The 20,374-nt window shown below is 53.3% G+C and overlaps 7 protein-coding genes across 7 annotated transcripts; 3 read left to right on the plus strand and 4 right to left on the minus strand.

The window, feature by feature from the left end:
- Window positions 1-23: 23 nt before the first annotated feature.
- CTRU02_210296 (flavohemoprotein) lies at window positions 24-1,277 on the minus strand (the record flags this gene model as incomplete). Its single annotated transcript, XM_036729747.1, has 1 exon — window positions 24-1,277. One exon carries the CDS (start codon window positions 1,275-1,277, stop codon window positions 24-26), a length of 1,254 nt encoding a protein of 417 aa, XP_036578589.1.
- A 7,305-nt stretch (window positions 1,278-8,582) lies between these two features.
- Window positions 8,583-10,298, plus strand: CTRU02_210297 (FAD dependent oxidoreductase superfamily protein; the record flags this gene model as incomplete). Its single annotated transcript, XM_036729749.2, has 4 exons — window positions 8,583-8,934; window positions 8,988-9,333; window positions 9,395-9,923; window positions 10,074-10,298. Coding segments are annotated over 4 exons (1,452 nt in total), but the record flags the coding sequence as incomplete, so codon positions are not given.
- A 994-nt stretch (window positions 10,299-11,292) lies between these two features.
- CTRU02_210298 (L-amino-acid oxidase) lies at window positions 11,293-13,457 on the minus strand (the record flags this gene model as incomplete). The annotated part of the gene is made up of 4 exons (XM_036729750.1): window positions 11,293-11,460; window positions 11,539-12,831; window positions 12,886-13,037; window positions 13,091-13,457. 4 exons carry the CDS (start codon window positions 13,455-13,457, stop codon window positions 11,293-11,295), a joined length of 1,980 nt encoding a protein of 659 aa, XP_036578592.1.
- Window positions 13,458-15,462: 2,005 nt separating this feature from the next.
- On the plus strand, window positions 15,463-16,034 carry CTRU02_210299 (uncharacterized protein; the record flags this gene model as incomplete). The annotated part of the gene is made up of 2 exons (XM_036729751.1): window positions 15,463-15,760; window positions 15,853-16,034. 2 exons carry the CDS (start codon window positions 15,463-15,465, stop codon window positions 16,032-16,034), a joined length of 480 nt encoding a protein of 159 aa, XP_036578593.1.
- Window positions 16,035-16,271: 237 nt separating this feature from the next.
- Window positions 16,272-16,789, minus strand: CTRU02_210300 (LSM domain-containing protein; the record flags this gene model as incomplete). Its single annotated transcript, XM_036729752.1, has 4 exons — window positions 16,272-16,346; window positions 16,402-16,476; window positions 16,536-16,607; window positions 16,706-16,789. 4 exons carry the CDS (start codon window positions 16,787-16,789, stop codon window positions 16,272-16,274), a joined length of 306 nt encoding a protein of 101 aa, XP_036578594.1.
- A 277-nt stretch (window positions 16,790-17,066) lies between these two features.
- Window positions 17,067-18,570, plus strand: CTRU02_210301 (uncharacterized protein; the record flags this gene model as incomplete). Its single annotated transcript, XM_036729753.1, has 2 exons — window positions 17,067-17,175; window positions 17,243-18,570. 2 exons carry the CDS (start codon window positions 17,067-17,069, stop codon window positions 18,568-18,570), a joined length of 1,437 nt encoding a protein of 478 aa, XP_036578595.1.
- Window positions 18,571-18,840: 270 nt separating this feature from the next.
- On the minus strand, window positions 18,841-20,218 carry CTRU02_210302 (arsenate reductase; the record flags this gene model as incomplete). The annotated part of the gene is made up of 2 exons (XM_036729754.2): window positions 18,841-19,452; window positions 19,511-20,218. Coding segments are annotated over 2 exons (1,320 nt in total), but the record flags the coding sequence as incomplete, so codon positions are not given.
- Window positions 20,219-20,374: the final 156 nt, after the last annotated feature.

Here is a 20,374-nt window from a genome sequence, read left to right on the forward strand (position 1 = left end):
CAGTTCAAATATCGTAGAGCGGCTCAAGCCAAGTCACCTGTGGTAAATCTTTCGAACTTAACTCTCGCGGGATCGACTCCCTGGTTGAGGAGATATTGAGACATCTCATCCATGAAGATCTCCGGCCCGCAGATGTAGTATTCGGCGCCGCCGTGACCGAGATAGAGCTCTTCGGGTTCTATCCGCCTAAGATCCATGCGCAGACCGAATTCGCTCGCCGACGAGAGTGAGTCGTCGTCCTCGACATCAGCGATCTGGGAGCGGAAGAACTTGGTGATGAAGTTGGCGCGGCTGTAAGAGATTTTGCGGATGTGCTCCTCGAACGGGGCGTTGCGGGCCGAGCAGTGGATCCACGAGATGGGGCGGACGGCCTGGCGCTCGATAATCGTGTTGCAGATGGACATGAGGGGGGTGACGCCGACACCGGCGGAGATGAGAACGACCGGTAGGGTTCCGGCGGCGTGGGTGTCGAAGAAGAAGTCACCAGTGGGGTGCGTCAACTCGACGATGTCCCCGGGCTTCTTGTCGTCGATGAGGAGGTTGGAGAAGACGCCGGGGTTAAGGTTGAAGACGGCGTTGCCTTTGCCGACCTTGACACCTTGGTCGCGCTTGACGGTGATGCGGTAGTAGTCGGGTCGGGGGGAGTCGCTGAGAGAGTACTGGCGGGATTGCAGGTGGCCGAGAGTCGGGACCGTCATGCGGACGGTGATGTACTGGCCTGGGTAGAACTCGGGGAGGCGTTTGCCGTCGACGGGGACCAAGTAGTATGAGAAGATGTCGTCCGTCTCGGCAACCTTGCGCTCGATGCGGAACTTGCGCCATCCCGTCCACTTGTCTTCTTCGAACTCGCGGTACATCTGGGCCTCACGGCCAATAAGCATTCTGGCGAGAATCCAGTAGGCTTTTGTCCAGGCCTCGCGGACCTCGGACGTCATGACGGGGCCGAGAACTTGGCCAAAGGCCTGGATGAGGTACTTTCCGACGATCTCATAGTGTTCCGGTAAGATGCCGAGAGAGCAGTGCTTGTTGCACATGCGCTCGAGCTTGGGAATGAGCTCGCTAATGTGGTTGAGGTTGGAAGCAAAGGCAAGGATAACGCCCGTCAAGGCACGTGGTTGACGGCCATTGGCCTGGTTAACTTTGTTGAAGTGGTCGTTCAGCTCCGGATGAGCCCGAAGCATGTTTGCATAAAAGATGGTAGTGATGGTCTCTCCGTGCTCGCGGAGAGCGGGGATGGTGCTCTTGACCAGTTGTGATTGCTTGTATGTCAAAGCCATGGCTGTGGATGTGTGTAGTGTGTGTGTGTATTTGTGAATGAAAGGAATATGATGAAGGGGAGCAAAAGCTTATTCGCCTGGGTCTTTCGGTTTGGTGAAGCTCGAATCCTCAGCTGATGGTGGGCGTCCTTTAAACCAAAAAAGGGAAGCCTTGCGGCTGTTTGCTTGTAAGTCTCAAAAGGATTGGGATGGTATGGATAGAGTATGGATCTCTGGGGCCGTCGACGTGGACAGGGGTGCGAATGGTAAGGGGGTATCAAAAAAATGGCACAGACACTGACAGACGTCTGAGAGACAGAATAATAAGAGCCGGATCCAAGGGTCTGGGACGTAGATGCACACACGTTTGCTTGGAGTGCTACTTTGGACTCGGGACTCGCAGGAAAGATATATAGTCTCTGTGATGCGGTTCGAGTTTGGTTTTCTTGTAGAACCACTCCGAGCTCATGCGTAGACCATCACTCGGCCTCACCCCTCCCCCTCGTCGTGCGGCGTGCGTTCAAGTCCTCGCGGCTTGCATGCTTCGAATCAGGCACCGCCCGTCTCGACGGATAGACATCGTATGATTTGTATGCCGTAGTGTAAAAAGGAAGCTGGTTCCTCATTTGAGTCCGGCTCATGGGGGCCCCATGTTGTATTCAAGGGTGAGGTCCATGGAGAAGGCGGCTGGGCTCCATTGACTAGTTGCTCACGAGCAGCACCAATGGCAACGGGCGTTCGCGATGAACCGAGGAATGGTTAAGAGTCAGCCCTGTCTGCTTCGGTTGTACCAGGCCGGGGGGGAGGACCCAGGCAAGTCCCAGGGTACCAGGGCCCATGAGTGCAAGGAGACACACACCAAACAGGGATCTCGACTGGACCCTGAGCATGACCCCGAAGCCTCTCCAGTGGGACACCGCTCATGGGCTGCCGAGCAAACCGAAGCAGATATGCGGTCGGGAGCTCATTCTAGAAGTGAGCCAAGGGGCGGGTTGGCGGTGGGTATTCCGGACAAACGTTTGCAACGGTTTTGGGGCCCATGAAATGTCAAGGGGAAGGGTTTATGACCGGAGTTGTTGTGACTCGCAGCAGCAATGGGGTCTTCACCAGGTCTGGAGTCCCCGTCCACCGTATACGGAGAAGAAAGTAAGAGGGCTCATGGAGGCCATGGCCGGGCAAACTGCCTAGTCTGTCACTTCTCACTGGGCTCATCACGTCAATCCTGCCCGCTGCCCAGAGTTTTGGAGCAAAGAAAAATTTGAGCAGTCGGACGGGAACCCCCGGGCGGTGATGGAGGTGGATAGAGGCGGTTGTGTGGTCCCCTTGCTCGTCCCTAGCTCCTAACAGACGTCAGTGACACGCGATATTCGGTGGAGAAAACAACACGCCACAGCAGGGAATTGCCGAGTTACAATTGCAAACTCGTATGATGAGATTTGCGGTTTCCGAATTGCCTAATTTGGGGTCCACGACGCGCCCAATTATTTCAATATCAATGGATGGGTACGTTATGCAGGTCCCAGCAAGCATCGGCTGTGCTAGCTGCTGGAGGGAAGAAGAAGAAGTAGAAGAACAAGAAGAACAAGAAGAAGAGAGAAAACGAAGAGTGATAATTTGACAAGGGTTCAGGGTTATGGAACCACAGACATTGACACGCTTATCCAATTAAACGAAGCCTAGTTGACAAACCCCGATTTCAATGGGGAAACACATCCTTGTCTCTCGCTCTAGTGCGTATTAGTCTTCTGCATCTTTTTTTTTTTCCCTTTTCTTTTTTTGTACTCTGTGCCTCTTTTTTTTCTCTCTCTTTCCTTTCCGAGTACCTTTTTCTGCCCACCAGGCGTGGGAGCATGTACCTTTTCCGATCTGGGAGACACTGAATACGATACACAACTCAAATCTGATCTCAGATATTGCCCCGTCCATTGCAACGTCGGCAACTGCCCAGATAGAGGAGGCACTTTGCTTACTGTCTTGGAATCAACATGGTGGAGTTGCAATCATACATCCTTTCTTCCTCGAGTTTCAACTTGAACCCAAAGGATTCAGGTGGAGTTGTATTGGCCTTCTAGCTGCACCAACTAGTCGGACTGTGTATCTGCAAAATGAGCTATGATAAAGGACCGTGCCGTAGCTTCGCTGGATTCTGTGTCGGGAATTTGCAGAGTTAATTGGGGAAAAAGATAAAAAGAGAACCTCGTTGGGTTCGAAATCTGCCAAGGCGTCCTCCACTGCCGGGGTTTGCATGTCAAGAAGCTTACTCATGTCGCTTCGTCACGCCACGATCTACCAGCCTCATCTCCTTCATCTTCACATTTCGGGCACATGGCGTCTCTACCTCGACGCCATCGTCTGTCAACAGTGCCCATATTCGGGATTCCCCGGCGTTGATGCTGTGAAGCTCATAAACCACCGGCGAGTCACCCCGCATGGCCCCCCTGACGGTGGCCTGGCAGCCCAGTCTTGAAGTGGCAGCCGTCAGCGGATCAAAGTCCTTTGCAAGCAAATTATCAAATGTCAATGTGGCCCTCCGCCCGGTCAGAGTCCACTCGCCAGCTCCAATGATGGGGATCTTGTGAAGATCTCGATGGACCAACCAACAACCCTTTGAGTGGGGAGCTTCTCAATGCTCATGAAGCCCCTCCTTTTTGTTCCTTACGACAGGTGTCAGATGATAACGCAGACATTGCGGACGACGCTCGTCTCCACGCGTCCTCATGTTGAGACATGGAACTTCATCATCTACGAGGCCGAGGAGGTCAAGGGGTGGTGGTGGTGGTGGATGGCCCAACCCACGTCAGGAGTAGCGTACTCCTAGGCGAGATTCTAGCAAGCTTAGCGGGCGGGCTGCAAGCTCCAACCACCGTCCTCTGGACCGAGGTGCACTACTACTAGGAGACTCGCAGAGAGGCCAAAAGTGACAGGTCGTTTACGAGGTGTTTTCCCTTTGCATAGGTAGCCCAGAAAAGAAAGGAAAATGTTTGCTCGATGCATATTCATTGAGGTCGCCAGCTAATCAATGCGAGGCGCTCGTAGACATTGTAACGGCTGTTTGATTACCCTCTCCCTCTTTCTTCTTCCTTATTACTCTGTCCCAAAAGTGAGATTTGACGTAATGTGAGTCCGACCAGATTTGGTGGTCGAATTTGGGCCCATGCGAAGACTAATCGGCCTGGTTGCATAGTGTCTCCGGTGTAAGAGAGAGAGTGTGTGTGTGATTCTCAGGCTACAGATGCATAACGCAGGTGATTGAGGCGACAAGCTGAGCTGCATACCGGTTTCGTCGAGTTTGCTACACACCTAGCTGTTTGGAAACAAGCAATGTCCAGTCCGTTCGACCGTTGAAATTTGGCAAGCAAACATTTCGACCTTGGTCTGGAGCCGTTTAGATTTCCGCACCCGTCAAAAAGTAAGCGGATTCCTCGAGCCACATGGCTCCCACGATGCTACATCTGAAAGAAGAAATGTGAAGCCAGCAAGGACTTCTCCCCGCCCAAGCCACCAACGGCCTGCATGCCACCGGACTAGGCTTGCCCTGAACCTGGCCGTCTTTCTTTGCCAATGCCGAGCGGGTAAAATCCTGAATTTTTTTTCTGACAGCTCAAAGCCGACGTTGACGGAAAATCTCTTCCAAACTCAGCCGGGGTTGGTTTCTCGATAAACATGAATCTATGCCCAGCAAGCTCATCAAACTGAAAGACCAAATCCATATCTCTACCCCCATTGCAATACTGTATCCGAAGAAACCTCCACTTTTTTCTTCTTTTTTAGGCACCAACATGTCGCCAACTGAGTATTAAGTGATTTGTCGTTTAGTCTGGACCCATCACCATCACATTTTTTTTCTCAAGCCCGCACCCAACACGGATGGGGCATTTGACGTCGTGGAGTACGTGGCGGATGAGTGCAATTGATACCCATAAGCGGAGGTGAGTCCGGCTGGCGCTTCCTTCGGCAGCGGGCACACACGAGATGATTGCACATTTGGACCGTCTGTGTGTACCTAGCGGGTTATCATCATAGCCTCGGCTTTGGAAATCCTTCAACACGTCCCTACTGTACGTCTTGATGCCTACAAGTGGGCTTACAAAGCCCATCAGTCGTCCCGAGATATCGGTCCTGCAGTCATCCAGCGGCCGCGATGCTTGATCCGCATCATAAGCGAACCAAGATGAGGGGGTGGTTGATCGGCTCCATCTCGACCTGTTATCCGCGCGAAGCGAACGGAATGCTGCCGAAAACATGTTGCAGATTAATCTGTATGATGCGCCGGTTCGGAAGTGACAGACGTTTGAGCCTTAGGGCCCCAAACCTCGTACAAGGCCGTATCCCCATTGCCCTCGGTGGAACAAGTCGCAGCCTTTGGATTCGGGGAGTCAATAATCCCGGAAAGCGCGTAAAGACGGAAAGTCGGGATGAGAGAGCCCCCTGCTGCAGACAAAGACAATGTTTTCATGGTAAGGATGCGCGTCAATCATGGCCTTCGCTACTCCGTACAATGGCTGTACCCGCCATGGGTGTTGGTGATCAAAATGTGGCAAGGTCTGAGCCGTCACATCCTCACGCGGCTTTGTGATTTGCGCTCGACAAAACCGGTAGGCGTCCGGTGGCTGTAGGTGAGGTAATCTCAGGAGCCTTGCCATTCTCGCGTGATTTCTGGATAATCTAAATATTTTCTGGCATTTTGAGGGTCTTCTCAGAAGCTGAAATTTCTGACAGGTTCTGCCCCATATATTTTTCATACGAAGAACTTCCTTGGCTACACAATTATTATCCGAGCATTGCTCTGCTGGGCATCTTACCGTCGTCGGAGGTCACCTCCGTTCCGCCGGATCTCACCGGCTTCAACAAGTCTGCCGAGACAGCCCCGCTGTTGCACGAATTCGGTTCTGCGATCCCCAGGAATTGGAGATAGCCGGCCCACGGGGATTCCGTGCCTTACGCCTGGGAACGTGGACCTTTGACGGAAAAAGAATTTATGATCTATCAACCAGATATATCGTCAATGCGTCAACGAAAGCAGACATTGTAACCTTGGCCCACGCGACCGCACATCAGAGTCCAAGCTCAGCCCTGTGACCAGCATGAATATGCGGACCATCAGTTTGCTGGCCTTCTTCCCCCAGCAGAGATGGATCTTTATCGTGTCTGGAGATCTCAGTAATCGAAAATCGCAGGGTCTGAAGAACATGGTCGTGCACAGCTGGCTGCCTGTCCGTCGAAGTGGGACGAAAACATCGGCTCTTGATATCTCCGGCTACGAGACAAGTGTTCGCGTACCAAACAAAACAGCTCATCAGTATTACTGACACGTGTTTCTTGCAGGATACCCAGTAAAGGTTTTTGCATCTGCATCTTCTTGTTCTGCGACTAGCCAAGATCTCGTAGACTTTACTGCTTCCCGCTACTCAGTATTCCTTCGGGCGAAACCGGCACAACACTGACATGGATCAACTAAGCAGCAAATTCCAAGCGTTGTACGACCTCGAATGTCGTATGTTTTTTTTTTTTTTTTTCCGCTGCATTCTTCACATCACTGCTTGAAGGTACCCGTGAGGATCGATGGATGCTGGTAACGATCCTGCTGCACGACGACGGATTTGAAAAGCTGTCCCACTTTCGACGCACTAAAAGACGGGAGTGAACATTCGGCAGCTAGCCGAACATGCGACGAACGTGGGGTTTCCCTGGTGTTTTAGACGATTTGGTGTCGGTAGTGACCGACGCCCCTTGCATCCTGGACATCGCGTGTCCGAAAGGAGGCAGAAACTCGTCTGAGCGTTCCGTTTTGGGAAACTGTGGGATGCCGTGTTCGTGATAACCTGGGCTTGACCACAACTACGTGTGATATCTACTTCTTTGACAACAGAAAAGATACTGTTTCCTTCCATGTGAGAATAGTTGCGAAGCCGTTTGATACGGAAACGTCTGGTCTTATGTATGACCAACGAACCGATACTCGGCTTTCCACTACCGCGTAACTGAGGCATTACACTTGATTGGAGAGATGACACCAAACCTGGAGCAAGAATCAGAATTCATGGCGGACAGCCTCTTATATGTGGTTTAGTTGGTTCATGCTGGACTGCGCGAGATTGGCGGCTGGTGCTTGGATATAACCAGCAAATTGGCAGCGATTGAGATGCGAACAGAGAAGTGGTTCGGTTTGTGATAAATGACATGTTTTCGTCTGCGATCATGACTCGTTGCTGAGATTAACCCATTCTGTTTTATCTGATAAGACCTGAAAAGTGTTTCCAGCGTCATGGGACTTGCATGTCATTCTTCTGCCCACGGCATGGTACGATGAGCGGAGTCTAACCCCTCAGAAGAATGGATTCTGTCAAGAACTGTCAAATCACGTAATCCCCGAACGAGAGACGACGACGCTGGAGCTGTTCACTTCTGCAGGTGGGAAGTCTCTCTACCTAGGAATAGAAAGGGGGGAAGGCCCCGTTTCTTCCAGGTGTTGCAGGGCAGCCCACGAATGATGAGCTGAAGCTATCCAGACGAAGAACGAAGCTAAGGAGTCCATGGGAGCCAGTCTATGGTACGACACGTGTGATCAGGGTGAGCACGTGTGATTGCTAATCCCCACGCCGGAGCACCCTAGGGCCTCGTGGCCGCTAGTTCGACACTGACACTGACAGCTTCACGTGTTCATCACGAACGCCCAAGGGGTAGGTCGCCGGAGAAATCCCCATCTCCCAATTTTAGCAAATGACAGTTGCAGGGGACAGGGGCAAACGTTTGGTCGGTGAATAACGCCGGCGGTGTCGTAGCGTCGGTCAAGATAGCGTGACAGAAGCCCATATCTCCGTAAATAAGCGAACGTTTAAAGTGTGGCGAATCTGACGATGTCGCGAGTCAGTCAGCCGTATCCAGGGGGGGGGTAGTTCAGCTGAAATAAGGTGGGTAATTGAGGTATCGCGAGGTTCGCTTGAATATGAAGTCGAAAGAAAGTTGAGCTGTGGGCAGTAACATGGTAGGTAAGCTGGTGTAAGTGAGACAGAGTGCTTTAGTGTCTCGGTGTGGCGGTCACAGCACAGTTGAAGATGCGAGCCTGCAGCGAACCACATGTCGGGGGTGTGAACGCCACTTCCCCCCGGGAATTGCGCTAGACCGCCGGGTGGCTGCCGGCCCAATTGAGTCGGCTCCGAGACGGAGGTAACGGCCACCTCCGCGATTTTCTTCGGAAACTGCAACAGTGACACCGAGCTGTCTGAGAACCTTTTCGGGCGGTTGCTAATTATCGTACAAACTGGCCACTTTGCATTGTTACATTCACCAATCATACCTTGAAAATCTTTCCCCGCATTGCAAAAGTCGCCGGTTGGTTGCCATTCAATTGGGACCGGTCTCTCACTCACCAATTCGCCAAATTTACTGTTACGCGTCGCTACACTTGGCCCACGCATCAAAGCCGCAATCATGGATGAGAAGCCATTCCCAGTTCCCAATTCGACGGTTCCTTACTGGCGAACAGAGCTTCATGAGCTCGACAGTTACCAGAGCTCGGAGACTTTGCCCTCGGAGCAGGATATTGTCATTATCGGCGCCGGATACACTGGTGCCGCCCTCGCTCACTACCTTCTTGAGGGCGTTGATGCAGCATCACGGCCATCAATCACCATACTCGAAGCTAGGCAAGCTTGTTCCGGGGCGACAGCTCGCAATGGTAGATATCCACCTTCAATCACAATTCGACGAATTGACATTAACATCAAATAGGCGGCCACGTCAGGCCAGACCTCTACCAGGGCCTCCCTAGTCTCATCAAAAAGCACGGACAAGAGGCGGCTGATGAGATTGCCTTGTTCGAGTTGGCAAACCTCCATGCCGTGAGAGACCTGGTGCGGGATGAGAACATCGACTGCGACTTCAGGGTGACCACCTCCATGGCAGTCCTCCGAGATGAGGTCCACGCGGCCCCGTTCAAGGAAGGCATCAAAGAGCTCCTCAAACTGGGGTCGCCAACTGCTAAGCAAGTCCAAATCATTGAGGGAAAGGCAGCCGAGACTTTCTCCGGGGTGAAGGATGCGAGGGCCGCCTTCTCTTTCGAGGCTGGCTCTATCTGGTACGACTCCGCCCGCCGCAACGTCCCACCAAACACACGACAGAAATGCTGATCCCTGCAGGCCGTACAAGTTCGTCCTCTCTTTGCTGTCACAGGCTGTCAACAAGGGAGCCCAGCTTCACACGCATACTCCCGTGTCCCAGGTCTCAGACACACAGGAGAACGGCTTCTGGACCGTGACCACGCCCAGAGGTGCCGTTAGAGCAAAGACTGTGCTCTTCGCGTCAAACGGGTACACCTCGTCGCTGCTGCCCCAGTACAAGGACCGCATCATCCCGGCCCGTGGCATCTGCAGTCGTGTGGTCGTCCCAGAAGGCGTCGACCCTCCGCATCTTCCTTCGACTTACTCGCTCCGTCATGGGCCGGGGCTGTACGACTACCAAATCACCCGACCGGACGGCAGCATCATCGTCGGCGGCGGCAGGACGGAGTTCTTCCCGAAGAAGCTTGACGAGTGGTACAACGTCTGGGACGACTCCACGCTGATCGAGCCTGCTGCGCCGTACTTTGACGGTTATATGCAGAGGAACTTCCGCGGGTGGGAGAACACCGGGGCCAAGGTTGATAAGATTTGGACCGGAATCATGGGGGTAAGTCTTCACATGAACATGCAAACTCGTCTCTCTCTCTATCTCTCTCTCTCTCTCTCTCTCTCTCTCTCTCTCTCTCTCTCTCTCCGCGCGTATTCGGGGAAATTATTGACGAACAAAACTAACGCAAATGGGGTTTAAAACAAACAGTACACCAACGACCTCCTGCCCCATGTCGGCGCCGTGCCATCCAAGCCAGGGCAGTACATTGCGGCTGGTTTCAACGGCCACGGCATGGCTTTCATCCTTCTCACGGCCAAGGGACTCGCGAGGATCGTCCGGGATCGCGTGCCCTTTTCCCAATCTGGAGTTCCGCGGCTATTCGAGACAAGCGAGGAGAGATTGCAGAGACACGAAAACGAGCTGCTCGCCTAATTCGCATAGGTCACGCCGTTTTTTTTTCTTTCTCTCGTCACCAACTGACGCCACTCTAGAATTGGTAAGTGATTGGAAGAGCCGACCGATCTTAGTTCGCGCGCATAAAGAACTTTTCTTCCTTAAAAAAAAAAAAAAATTGTCCCTTGCTCCCCCTCCCGTGCCTACATATCGGACCTTGCAGTTTTCGGCATATACAGCCGGTGGGAAAAAAGGGTATACCCTGGAACCGGCAACAGATGCGAGCCTCGCCCTATTTTAGCGGTCACTGATGACAAGAAAGCGTGCTTTGAAGGATCGCTCAGGCGCTGCAGAGACGCGGCGTTGTCAGCAGATGCCGAACGATCTCCTCCCGGGTCCGGCCGAACCCCTGTCCCTCTCACAAGTGGACCGCGGAATCGGACCATGAAGCATATCTGCAAGGCTGAAGTGATTGGGATCTGGCGCTCAAGCAGAAAGAGGAAGGACCAGCGCCAACTGCATCGTTTGACGTCTGACAGGGAGAGGGGCGAGCGGCCGCGGAGGTGACTTTTGGGGGCCGGGGGGGTTAGGGAGAGGAAAATGAGAAAAAGGTTTTCTATGCATGGCCATGTGGATTGTCGTCTTTTGTTTTATGGAGAAATCTGGGCATCGTCTAATGTGTGCATAGGTAGTAGTTCGTGCCAAGGCGAACCTGCATATTGTCCGTGTTGGTTTTGTGACGGGGGGAGCTCATTTTGTTGTACGTACAGGCCGTACTGGGATTGGGAGGATGGTTCATTTTCTCTTGCGTTCGTCAAGTTCGTCATATTGTTTTTCTGGGAGGGGGGAGACCCCCCTCGACGACGTTCCGGGGTTCTACATCCCCTCGTATGTGCATGGCTCATTACTCATGTGTCTATCTTATTTTCCCCAACATCGACATAATAACCACCGCATCTAATTCTCATTACGTCGAATCACTGGACAACACGAAATTAGCGACGGCGCAGCACGGCGTGATTACAATCTCTTTTCAACTTACAATATCGATCCACCTGGCCATCCATTTGTTGACCGCAGCCTTGGCCTCGTCGACGAGACCGAGCTCGAGAAGCAGCTGCACGGAACCACGGATACCTGAATCGAGAGCCGAGGAGATCCAGGCATGGGTGTAAGAGGTGTGTTCTCCGATGAAGATCATCTGTGTTACATTTGACGATCAGCCAATCTGATGTATGCCATCACCGTCCGCAGGGGTCAGGAAGAATTGGCCACTTACGTTGTCGTACGTTTTAAAGTACTCGGGGATGTAAAGCTGGTGTTGGCCGGCAACGGGGCTCACCCAGCTGCCGCTCTCGAGGGGGTCGAGAACCCAGCAGCGGCGGTTATACTTGCCTGTGTACAGGTCGCGGGTGTTCTCGCCGTGAATCTCGACCATGGCGTCGAGGACGTACTGGACGTGCTCCTCCTCCGACACGGAAGCCCAGCGGTGGCCCCAGTCGCCCGAGATGTAAGACGCGAGCATCGTAGCCGGGCCGGTACCGTTGATGTTGTACGACGGGTAGCAAGTGGAGCCGATGCCCGGAATGTCCGAGGTGGTGCTGCAACCGCCGACGATCGGGTTCTCGTAGTGCTCCCAGAAGCGCTCCGAGAACTCGAGGGCGACCTTGCAGGCACTCGTGTAGGGTAGCTCCTTGATGGCGTTGGAAATCGTCAGGGGCAGCGAAGGCAGGCGCCACTTGCGGATGATGGAGAACGGCACGGCGAGCAAGGTGTAATCGTACGAGGCGTTCTGGAACGTCTGCTCCTTGAAGGATTCACGCCACTGCAGGTTCACGCGGGAGGATTCAGAGTCGAACTGTACGCGTTCGATCTTGCGGTTCATGGTGGTGATGTTGTCGACCAGTGGGTGGAACGAGAGCGGCAGGCGGCTGAGACCGCCGTCAATGGTCTTGTAGGTCGCGGCCTGGAAGTACATGCCTTCGTACAGGCTGTCCCAAAACGACGTCGCAGAGTACATGCCCAGCGCATCTGTGGAGTTGAGGGTGCCCTTGAGGTAGTTGACCATGAAGGCGTACTCAGACCAGACGTCACCGCCGAGGCCGTCGAGACCGTTGCGCAACCACTCGCTGTGGGCCTTGTACATGTTTTGAGCCATAAGGACGGAGAAGTCACTGCCTGGCATGTACTTGTCTACCTCTTCAGAAAGCGTGTTGGTGATGTCGTCGTACCCAGTGGAAACGGCGAGGGATGAATTGGCGGAAATCTGGGCAAGGGTCGGCGGCAAGCCGTTGGCGAGCTTGATACCGTTCTTGTAAGAGAGACCGTTCCTGTTGGATTGGATCCAAGGGATGAAGTCAACGCTCAAGTTCTTGTCGTGGCCGTTGAGTTCATTCATTTCAGCAGCGAGTTGGAAGACAAGTTGGTGGTCGGTAATGTTGTAAGTGGTGTTGGTCTTGGGGTCGACGTAGTGCTCGGGAAACCGCATAGGGCCCATCTCTTGGTAAGAGTAATCGAAAGGGCCGCCGCTGAGATACTCGGTGTGCACACGGCCACCGAGGCGCTGGCCAGCCTCGATAATGCTGATGTTGGTCATGCCGGCTTGGGAGAGTACAAGATAACTCATGAGACCTGCCATACCGGCGCCGACAATGGCAACCTGCTTAGACTTGGCGGCATCGACGTCAACGATCGCAGGTTCCTTATCTTTCAGGAGGTTTACTCCCTCGAACCAGGCTCCAAGGGTATCAAAGCCCGTCTCGTTGCTCATATGGATGGCTGTAGATGGCTTAGCTTACGAACAGGATGAACTCACGGCCCTAACGACTTACCTCTCTTTTGAGCCCGGCGTTTCCAGCTGTGGTGGAGTGTCTGAGGTTCACTTCGGCCGATCAAAGAACCAGACGAACCCCATGCAGAAATGCATCCTTCGGAGTAGGCATTCTCTGGGAGAACCCAAACAAGGCGCTGTGAGTTGCGCACCTCGGACTTGGCGATGGTATGGTGCGCATCATCAAGAGAGATGCCACGGCATGATCCGTAGGTGAAAGTTACTGCCCCTTCAAGAGGCTCTTCGATCGTCAAGTGAATGTTAGAGACACGCGAGGTGACGGCGCTCCGAGTCTCGAGTTTGAGTGGAAGCCCAGAAGCCGCCGCAAGGGCGCTTCCAGCAACGAAAGAGAGGAGCCACCGAGCCATTGCTGAAGAGGATTGTCCAGGAAAGATTGGTATGAGGATGAAGGTCAGGACATTATCATCTTGGCGCTACGACACCTGCTCTTTATATCTCAGTTGAGGTGTTGTACGAGTTGTCCGGGCCGGCGCCGGTTCCGCGAAGCATTCATCCGACGTAAGACTGATCCGAGCTGCGGCGAGAGCCAGGCTGACGGTTTTCCATTCCATAAACATAACAATATTGGTCATCTAATCGATAATATGACCAGCAGCGTCGGCTCGCGTCGCTTCGATAGTAAACGACATCCTCAAGGGTCGTCCCTGTGAGCAGAAAAACCCCCCATCGGAGAGTTTTCTGACCCCCTATGCTTCCAAAAGCAGCAGGTGGAAAGTGCAATCGAAAGGATGACTATACGCTTTACCGAGTGAATACCATGCAGACTGACGTCTTCTAGAGGTGTTGTCGGTGTTGAGGGTCTGAACCATTGGGTGTCTCCCCTTATCAGTGGAGGCAACGCAGCAGAGCGGGAAGATAGGAACCACGAGTTATCGATTAACGAGTACCGTACCCCAAGTGGCAGGGCGATTTCCGATTCGGCCCCAATCTCTTGGCTCCGGATGCCGCAGTGGGGGAAACAAGGTGGGTATGAACTGGGGAAGCGGATGTAAAGCTGCTCTGCCATCTGCTATCAGTTGCTAGTGTCGTTCTGCGCCCTATTGACGCCTTGTCGTGGACGTGAAGGGATAAGATGAGTAGTTGGGGTGTCACGGTTTCCACCGGCTACGCCCGAAAAATCGAGATACGACAGGTAAGATGTATAGTAGAGTTGCCGAACACAGAAGGGCGGTAGACTAGTAGTTTATGCCAAGTAAAGAACGGTGTGGTGTGACAGTCTGACAGTCAGCGGTTGGCCCATTAAGCCGAGCCACGCCTGAACGAGCATGTAGAATCCTACGATCTAAAGAAGTCTATAGACATTGTAGTAGTAACAAGCAACCTATGGTCTACACCCCAGGCATGATTTCCTCTCAACGGCAGCATAATCGAACGCAGGTGTCATACACCCAGACTGTGCCATATGACCCTGACAGATAGCTCTATGATGAACAAGCAACTTTGCAGCATCTCGGATCCATTGCCTGGAGATTACTCCTCCGACAACGGCCTCGTCCAAAGGGTAAAGCCATCTCAACTTCGTATACTCCGTATCTAACACCGGTGATAATGGAAGATAGATTTCGTCTGCATCTCTGCCTGCCGCCAAAAAATTTGATGAGAAAAAGTGAAACACAGCTTTTAACCGAAGCCGAAGAAAAGAAAACTCGGATGCAATATTATAGCGAGTCGAGATAAGGACAAATGCCGCACTTTGCGGGGAGACAACGATTAAGAGAGCTGCGGTGACAGACTCTCGGTATTATTGGTTGAGATAACCAGCCTGAATCCCACGGAAAAGATAAGAGAGATACGTGTATTAGTCTCGGCATGTGGGCGGATCAACAGCTGGTTGGAAGGTCCAAGACGAGGGAATAAAAAAGAAAGAAAACAAGCACGGGGGGCCTTCATGGCAACAGGTTGTGATGTTGCAAAAAAAAAAATTAAAGACTGTATAGACAACTTGGTGTTTCTTAGAGTTTCGGGAGCCAAACACCCTTTAAAGTGCATCAGGTGTGGCAGCTCAAGGGTTCGAAGTTGCAAATGGCGTCCTTTGGCGTGATGGTATCATTGACAACCAATTGGGACCCCGGAATGACAAATGTCTCCGAGCGGGAATCTCCACAGTTGTAGAGTGCCGAGAGATTTTGGGGGGGGGGAGGGGATTGAGCTGAGGAGAGAGAGTTGGTGGCTTAACCTCGGATTTGCGGCTCTGCAACTTGAACCATTCTCCATTGCCTCTCAGATTCTGGGGTAATTTACGCCCGTTACTCTGCGCCCGCAAGATCGCAACTAGATGCTTTCTGGAGAAATACACACAACAGCCGAGTAAACATCAATTAAATCCCCAAATCGGCGGATCGCAAGCACGCAATGGCTGAAGCTGCGGCTGGAAATGATACCCCGCCTTGGTGGGCGGCTTTTCCCACCCCCAAGGCCAAGTCTCTAGAGATCGAAGCTGAGGAGGTCATGAAGTTGCTTGAAGCCCAGGCTGCAGCTGGAAAAGACACGCCTCGCGACTTTCTCCTTGTAGACGTCCGTCGTAATGACTGGGAGGGTGGCACCATATCGACGTCGATCAACTTCCCCGCCCAGACTCTGTACCAGACGAGACCCGTCATCCATCAGTTGTGTAAGCAAGCTGGTGTCAAGCGTGTTATATTTTATTGCGGTGAGTAATAGTCCGCCCTGGTCCTCTCTGTCTACACGTATACACCTACACTCTTGGAAATGCCCCTTCCCCCTGCTGAAGCCTTCGCATAGGTAGCAGTAACGGCCGCGGTCCACGCTCTGCGAACTGGCTGCAGGACTACTTTGACGAGGTCGGTGAGACTGCTGTGCAGGCCGTCATCCTCAAGGGCGGCATCAAAGGCTGGGTGCGCAAGTATGGCGGCCGCATGATGGACTGGTATGAAGAGAAAGCCTGGCCAGATCTTGCAAAATAAAGCGGCTGCGGCGCGGTTTTCGAGAGACCTTTCCGACATTTGTCGTCTGCAGCACCAGCGGTAGCTGTGGTGGTCCGTATGAATGTGACATTTGCTGGTATCTAGCCATATTTCATCCCCCCGCCCCTTGTCTTGAACCAAAAAAAAGCATCTTTTTTATGCCATTATAACGCCGAAGTGCAATGTAAACCCTGCAAAAGCATCTCATGGAAGTCGACCGCCGGATGAGAAGTCTGTTTACCGCTGGTGGCGATCGTCGCCGCCAATTCTCTCGAGGGCCTCCAACATGACGACGGAGTTGCCGCGGATGACCTAGTAGAAACTTAGCGCTGGAATAGCATTTCGATTGGGAAGATTGAGCACTTACAACCATGCCGATCCGGACCTTCTCACCGCCCTCCTTCTCCTCAACTGCCTCGTCAAGCACAATGTTCAGGAAAACCTAGAATGACAAGTTAGTTGGCACTGGTAGCTAGATGATGCTGCGCAGATGGATCATACATCGTAACCACGGAGAACACCGATAACCTTGCGGCTACCGTTCAGTTGGACGAAAAGCCTCTTGTCAAGGTACTGCGACAGCTGTTAGCACTTTTCATCATTGGCTGCAGGGAAATGTGCTGATCAAAGGATGAGCCATAGCTGGCACTCCGTTTGTTTTTGATTTGTACATCATACAAGTCCGGGGACTCGGGAATGTCCGTCAGGAAGACGGGTCTCCGTACCTTTTTCAATTCGGGCTGGGCGGGCGCCATCTTGTCTCGTCTGTCGTTCGTGTACGGTTGGTTGGTGGTAGCCGATGTAAATGAAGGCGCGAATTGGGGGCTTTGCGACGCGACGGAGCTTCTCTGCCTCGCTCAGCCTGGCCGAGGGGAGCCTACCAAGGCGTTATCAGAAATTTGGGTGGGTCACGTGGCGATAAGAGAGCTTATCGGCAACTCCAGCCAAGGTACCGGCTTGCTTTGAACCACGATTAATTTTGGGAGCTTCAACTTCGACAAACCGACCCATAAATTGCATCATCTCTCCAGGATGAGCTCTTTTACACCGAAAAGGAAAGCGCGTGTGATCAAGGTCCACGATGACGAGGAGGACGATGCTCCAGCAGCTTCTCCAACTGGCCAAGAGCCCGTGAAAGATGGTGAGTTTGCACTTCTGGTCCAGAGGCGTTGCGCTGATGTCGTTCGGAAGGCTAATGTGGGTGACAGACGGCGCGCCGATAGCAGTCAAATTCACGAGAAAACCATTTCGTCAATCCGGTCTGCGTAAAAGCATCAACGTTAACGAGTTCAACGGCTCCAATGGCGGCGCGGCGACCGGCGACGCGGGCATAACTAAAGGTCCCGCGCAGGAGGATGACGAGGACGATGGCCCTGTAGTGATCCGTCCCACGGTTAGCCGATCGAGCTCTCTCAAGCAGAAGAAGCGGAAATCTACATCGCGACTTTCATTTGGCGGGGCACAAGGTGACGGCGATGATGGTGCCAAGTCAGAATACACGACACCCAAGAAGTCAACGCTGGGCTACCAAGCTCTCGAGAATAGCGCCTTGAAGAACCGCCTCCCAATGCGCTCATTCCGTGATGAGGAAGAGGACCGGCCGAAATACAGCAAGGAATACCTCGACGAACTGCAGAACTCGACCCCCAACACACCGCAGAATATCTCCTCCCAGCAGATACAAGATGAAGACGGAATGGACTTGGACGCGTCTGAACTGGAGGGCGCTTTGATTGTCAATCCGGACGAGTTCAGCTCACGACCGCACCAGACAAATATTCTTACCGAGACCGAGATTCAGGAGAGGAAACAGCGCAGGGCACGGTTGGCACAGGAGCAACAGGCTGACGACTTCATTTCTTTTGACGATGACGAAGGCGGTGCATCACTACGCAAGAAAAAGGACGATACGCGTCTTGTGCCTGAGGATGAGGATCTCGGTGAAGGTTTCGACGACTTCGTTGAAGACGGCGGATTGTCACTTGGGAGGAAAGCGGAGAGGGAAGAGAAGCTTCGCCGACGGCGCGAGATGGCGGAACAGATCAAGATGGCCGAGGGTGATTCGGGTGACGAGTCGGACGCTTCTGAGGCTGAACGGCGTGCGGCCTTTGAGGCGGCGCAGACGCGGTCTGGTCTGGACGGTCTTCAGAAGCCTGAGCGGAACCCGACAGAGCAACTTCTACAGGTCCCGCCCAAGATTACCCCACTGCCCAGTCTGTCGGAGTGTCTCTCGAGGCTGCAGACGACAATGCGGGCGATGGAGCTGGATCTCGCAGACAAGAAGAAACGCGTGGAGGAACTGAGACAAGAGAAGGAGAGCATCCTGACGAGGAAGGACGAGGTACAGCAGCTTCTTAACGAAGCTGGGCAGAAGTACACGGCAGCAATCGGGCACGAATCGGCCGCGGAATCAGCTACGCAGTCGCCAGCGCGGCAGATCACGAGTGCTGGAGCGAGTGAACTCAGAGTAGAGAGGGGTCTGGAGAGCCTCGGAACCACCCCGAACGAGCGACCGGATCCAGAGGACCTAGGTTGAGCGCGCCGGGCAGCAACTTCACCACGAACCCTCAAATGATACCCCCCCAAAATAGACTATTTCATAGAAAAAAAAAACATTGCTTCAATTCCTCAATTGTCTTAAGAAATAACCTCTCCATGTAAAAAGAGAGAAATGTCCTGCCAATGCCAACGCCGCATGAGAATACACCTATGGTACAGACTACCACTTGCCATTTATAAGCATAGCCACTCCACCCCGTTCCAAGCCCCTTTCTTTCTTACGTAAAGCATCACTCCAAGTGAGCTTTTATTTGGACTTTGAGACACCCGCACCGATGACACCAGGGAGCTGCTCTTCACCGACATTAAAGAGCAAGCTAATGGCGAAGTAAAGAATGCCAACCAAGGCGATAGTGAAGCCAGTGAAAAGCCAAAAGGGAATACTGACGTCGACCTTGCTGCAAGCCGGGCCTCCCCACTGGGTTGTGCTGCCAGTAGTGGAGTTGGTCTTAAGACACGAGCAGGCGAAGCAGGTACCCGAGACCTCGCCGTTAGCCTTCTGATACTTGTTGTAGCAGTCGCCATGTCCAGTGCAGTTCTTGGTCGCTTCCTGGCAAGACTCCAGAGAGGAGAAGCAAGAGGGAATCGAGCCGCGCTCGATCTTGCCTGGGAAAGGGTTGCCACTCTTGGTGGGCTTAGCGGGGCTCGTGGGCGCGGGTTGGTCGTTCTCGTCGGACTCGGTCATCACCTCCTCAACTTGGCGGCGCTTAAGCTCTTCGGGCTTGGACGACCAGGAACGAACTTTAGAGTTGCGAGATGACTCGGGCATGACAACGAGAATGGTTTCCATCTCGCCGTTCTGAGCGAGCTTGTTGAGGAGGGAGACGTTATCGGTAAGGGACGTGACGATGGAAGAGTCCTAGGCGGGGCTTTAGCATCATAGAAACCTCGAGATAGCAGAGACAAGTAATCCATACCTTCTTCGCGTCGAACCTAGCAACAGATGACTTGCCACTCCAGCATTGCTCCGCAAATGGGTTGATAGCCTTCTCAAACTGGCAACCCTTCTGGGTAACACCAATGTTCTGGAAGTCGTTGGCCAATAACAGGTCGTTGGCGGCGGCGGAGGGGGCATCTCCAACTCTAAAGTTCGGTGCCTTAGCACCAAGCGAGTTCTGAATCTTCTTGGCATCGTCGGCGGTAATGCCCTCAAGCATAACGACAAGCTGGGAAGGGTTGGCGGAGGCAGCGTTGCTGAAGAGGCCCTGCGGCGCCATGCCGAATTCGTTCAGGTAGCTGACAGCCTTCTCATCGGAGATAGATTGGGGGAGATCCCATGTTCCATGCTGGCCCTCGGGGGACAGACGCTGCAGAAGGATAAGGCGGGCAATCTGTCGTGGTAATGATGGGATGTTGGAGCTCGAGGCCTGCTTCGATTGCAGGAGATATACGTCAGCGGGTTGGTCTGAGGAGAGCGCGGTCGCGACACCGGCCAGGGCAGTCGCAAGCCCCACGGAGAGCTTCATGATGTTAGAATATCGGGGATGGAGCTCAGAGATGGATAGGGCGATGGTGGTGTGAAGAGGGCGAGCTCGATGCTGCTGGTTGCTGCTGTCTCCAAAGCTGCGGCGAGTCGGCACGTAAGTCGAGCTGTCGCAGCACGTCCCAGGCTGGGTCCATTGGAGCCTTTGCCCCCGTGTTTCCAGCAGTTAGTTGTATCGGCTAAACCATTTCTCCGGCAGCGGCTTATCGGGCAGTGTTGCCCCGTGCACACCTGTCATCCACACTGTCCCGAGACCCTGCAGCGGGTGTCTTTCAGTGGAATCTCATGGCATCAGTGG

This window comes from Colletotrichum truncatum, assembly GCF_014235925.2.
Source record: "Colletotrichum truncatum strain CMES1059 chromosome Unknown Contig_0006, whole genome shotgun sequence".
NCBI classification, from domain to species: Eukaryota; Fungi; Ascomycota; class Sordariomycetes; order Glomerellales; family Glomerellaceae; genus Colletotrichum; species Colletotrichum truncatum.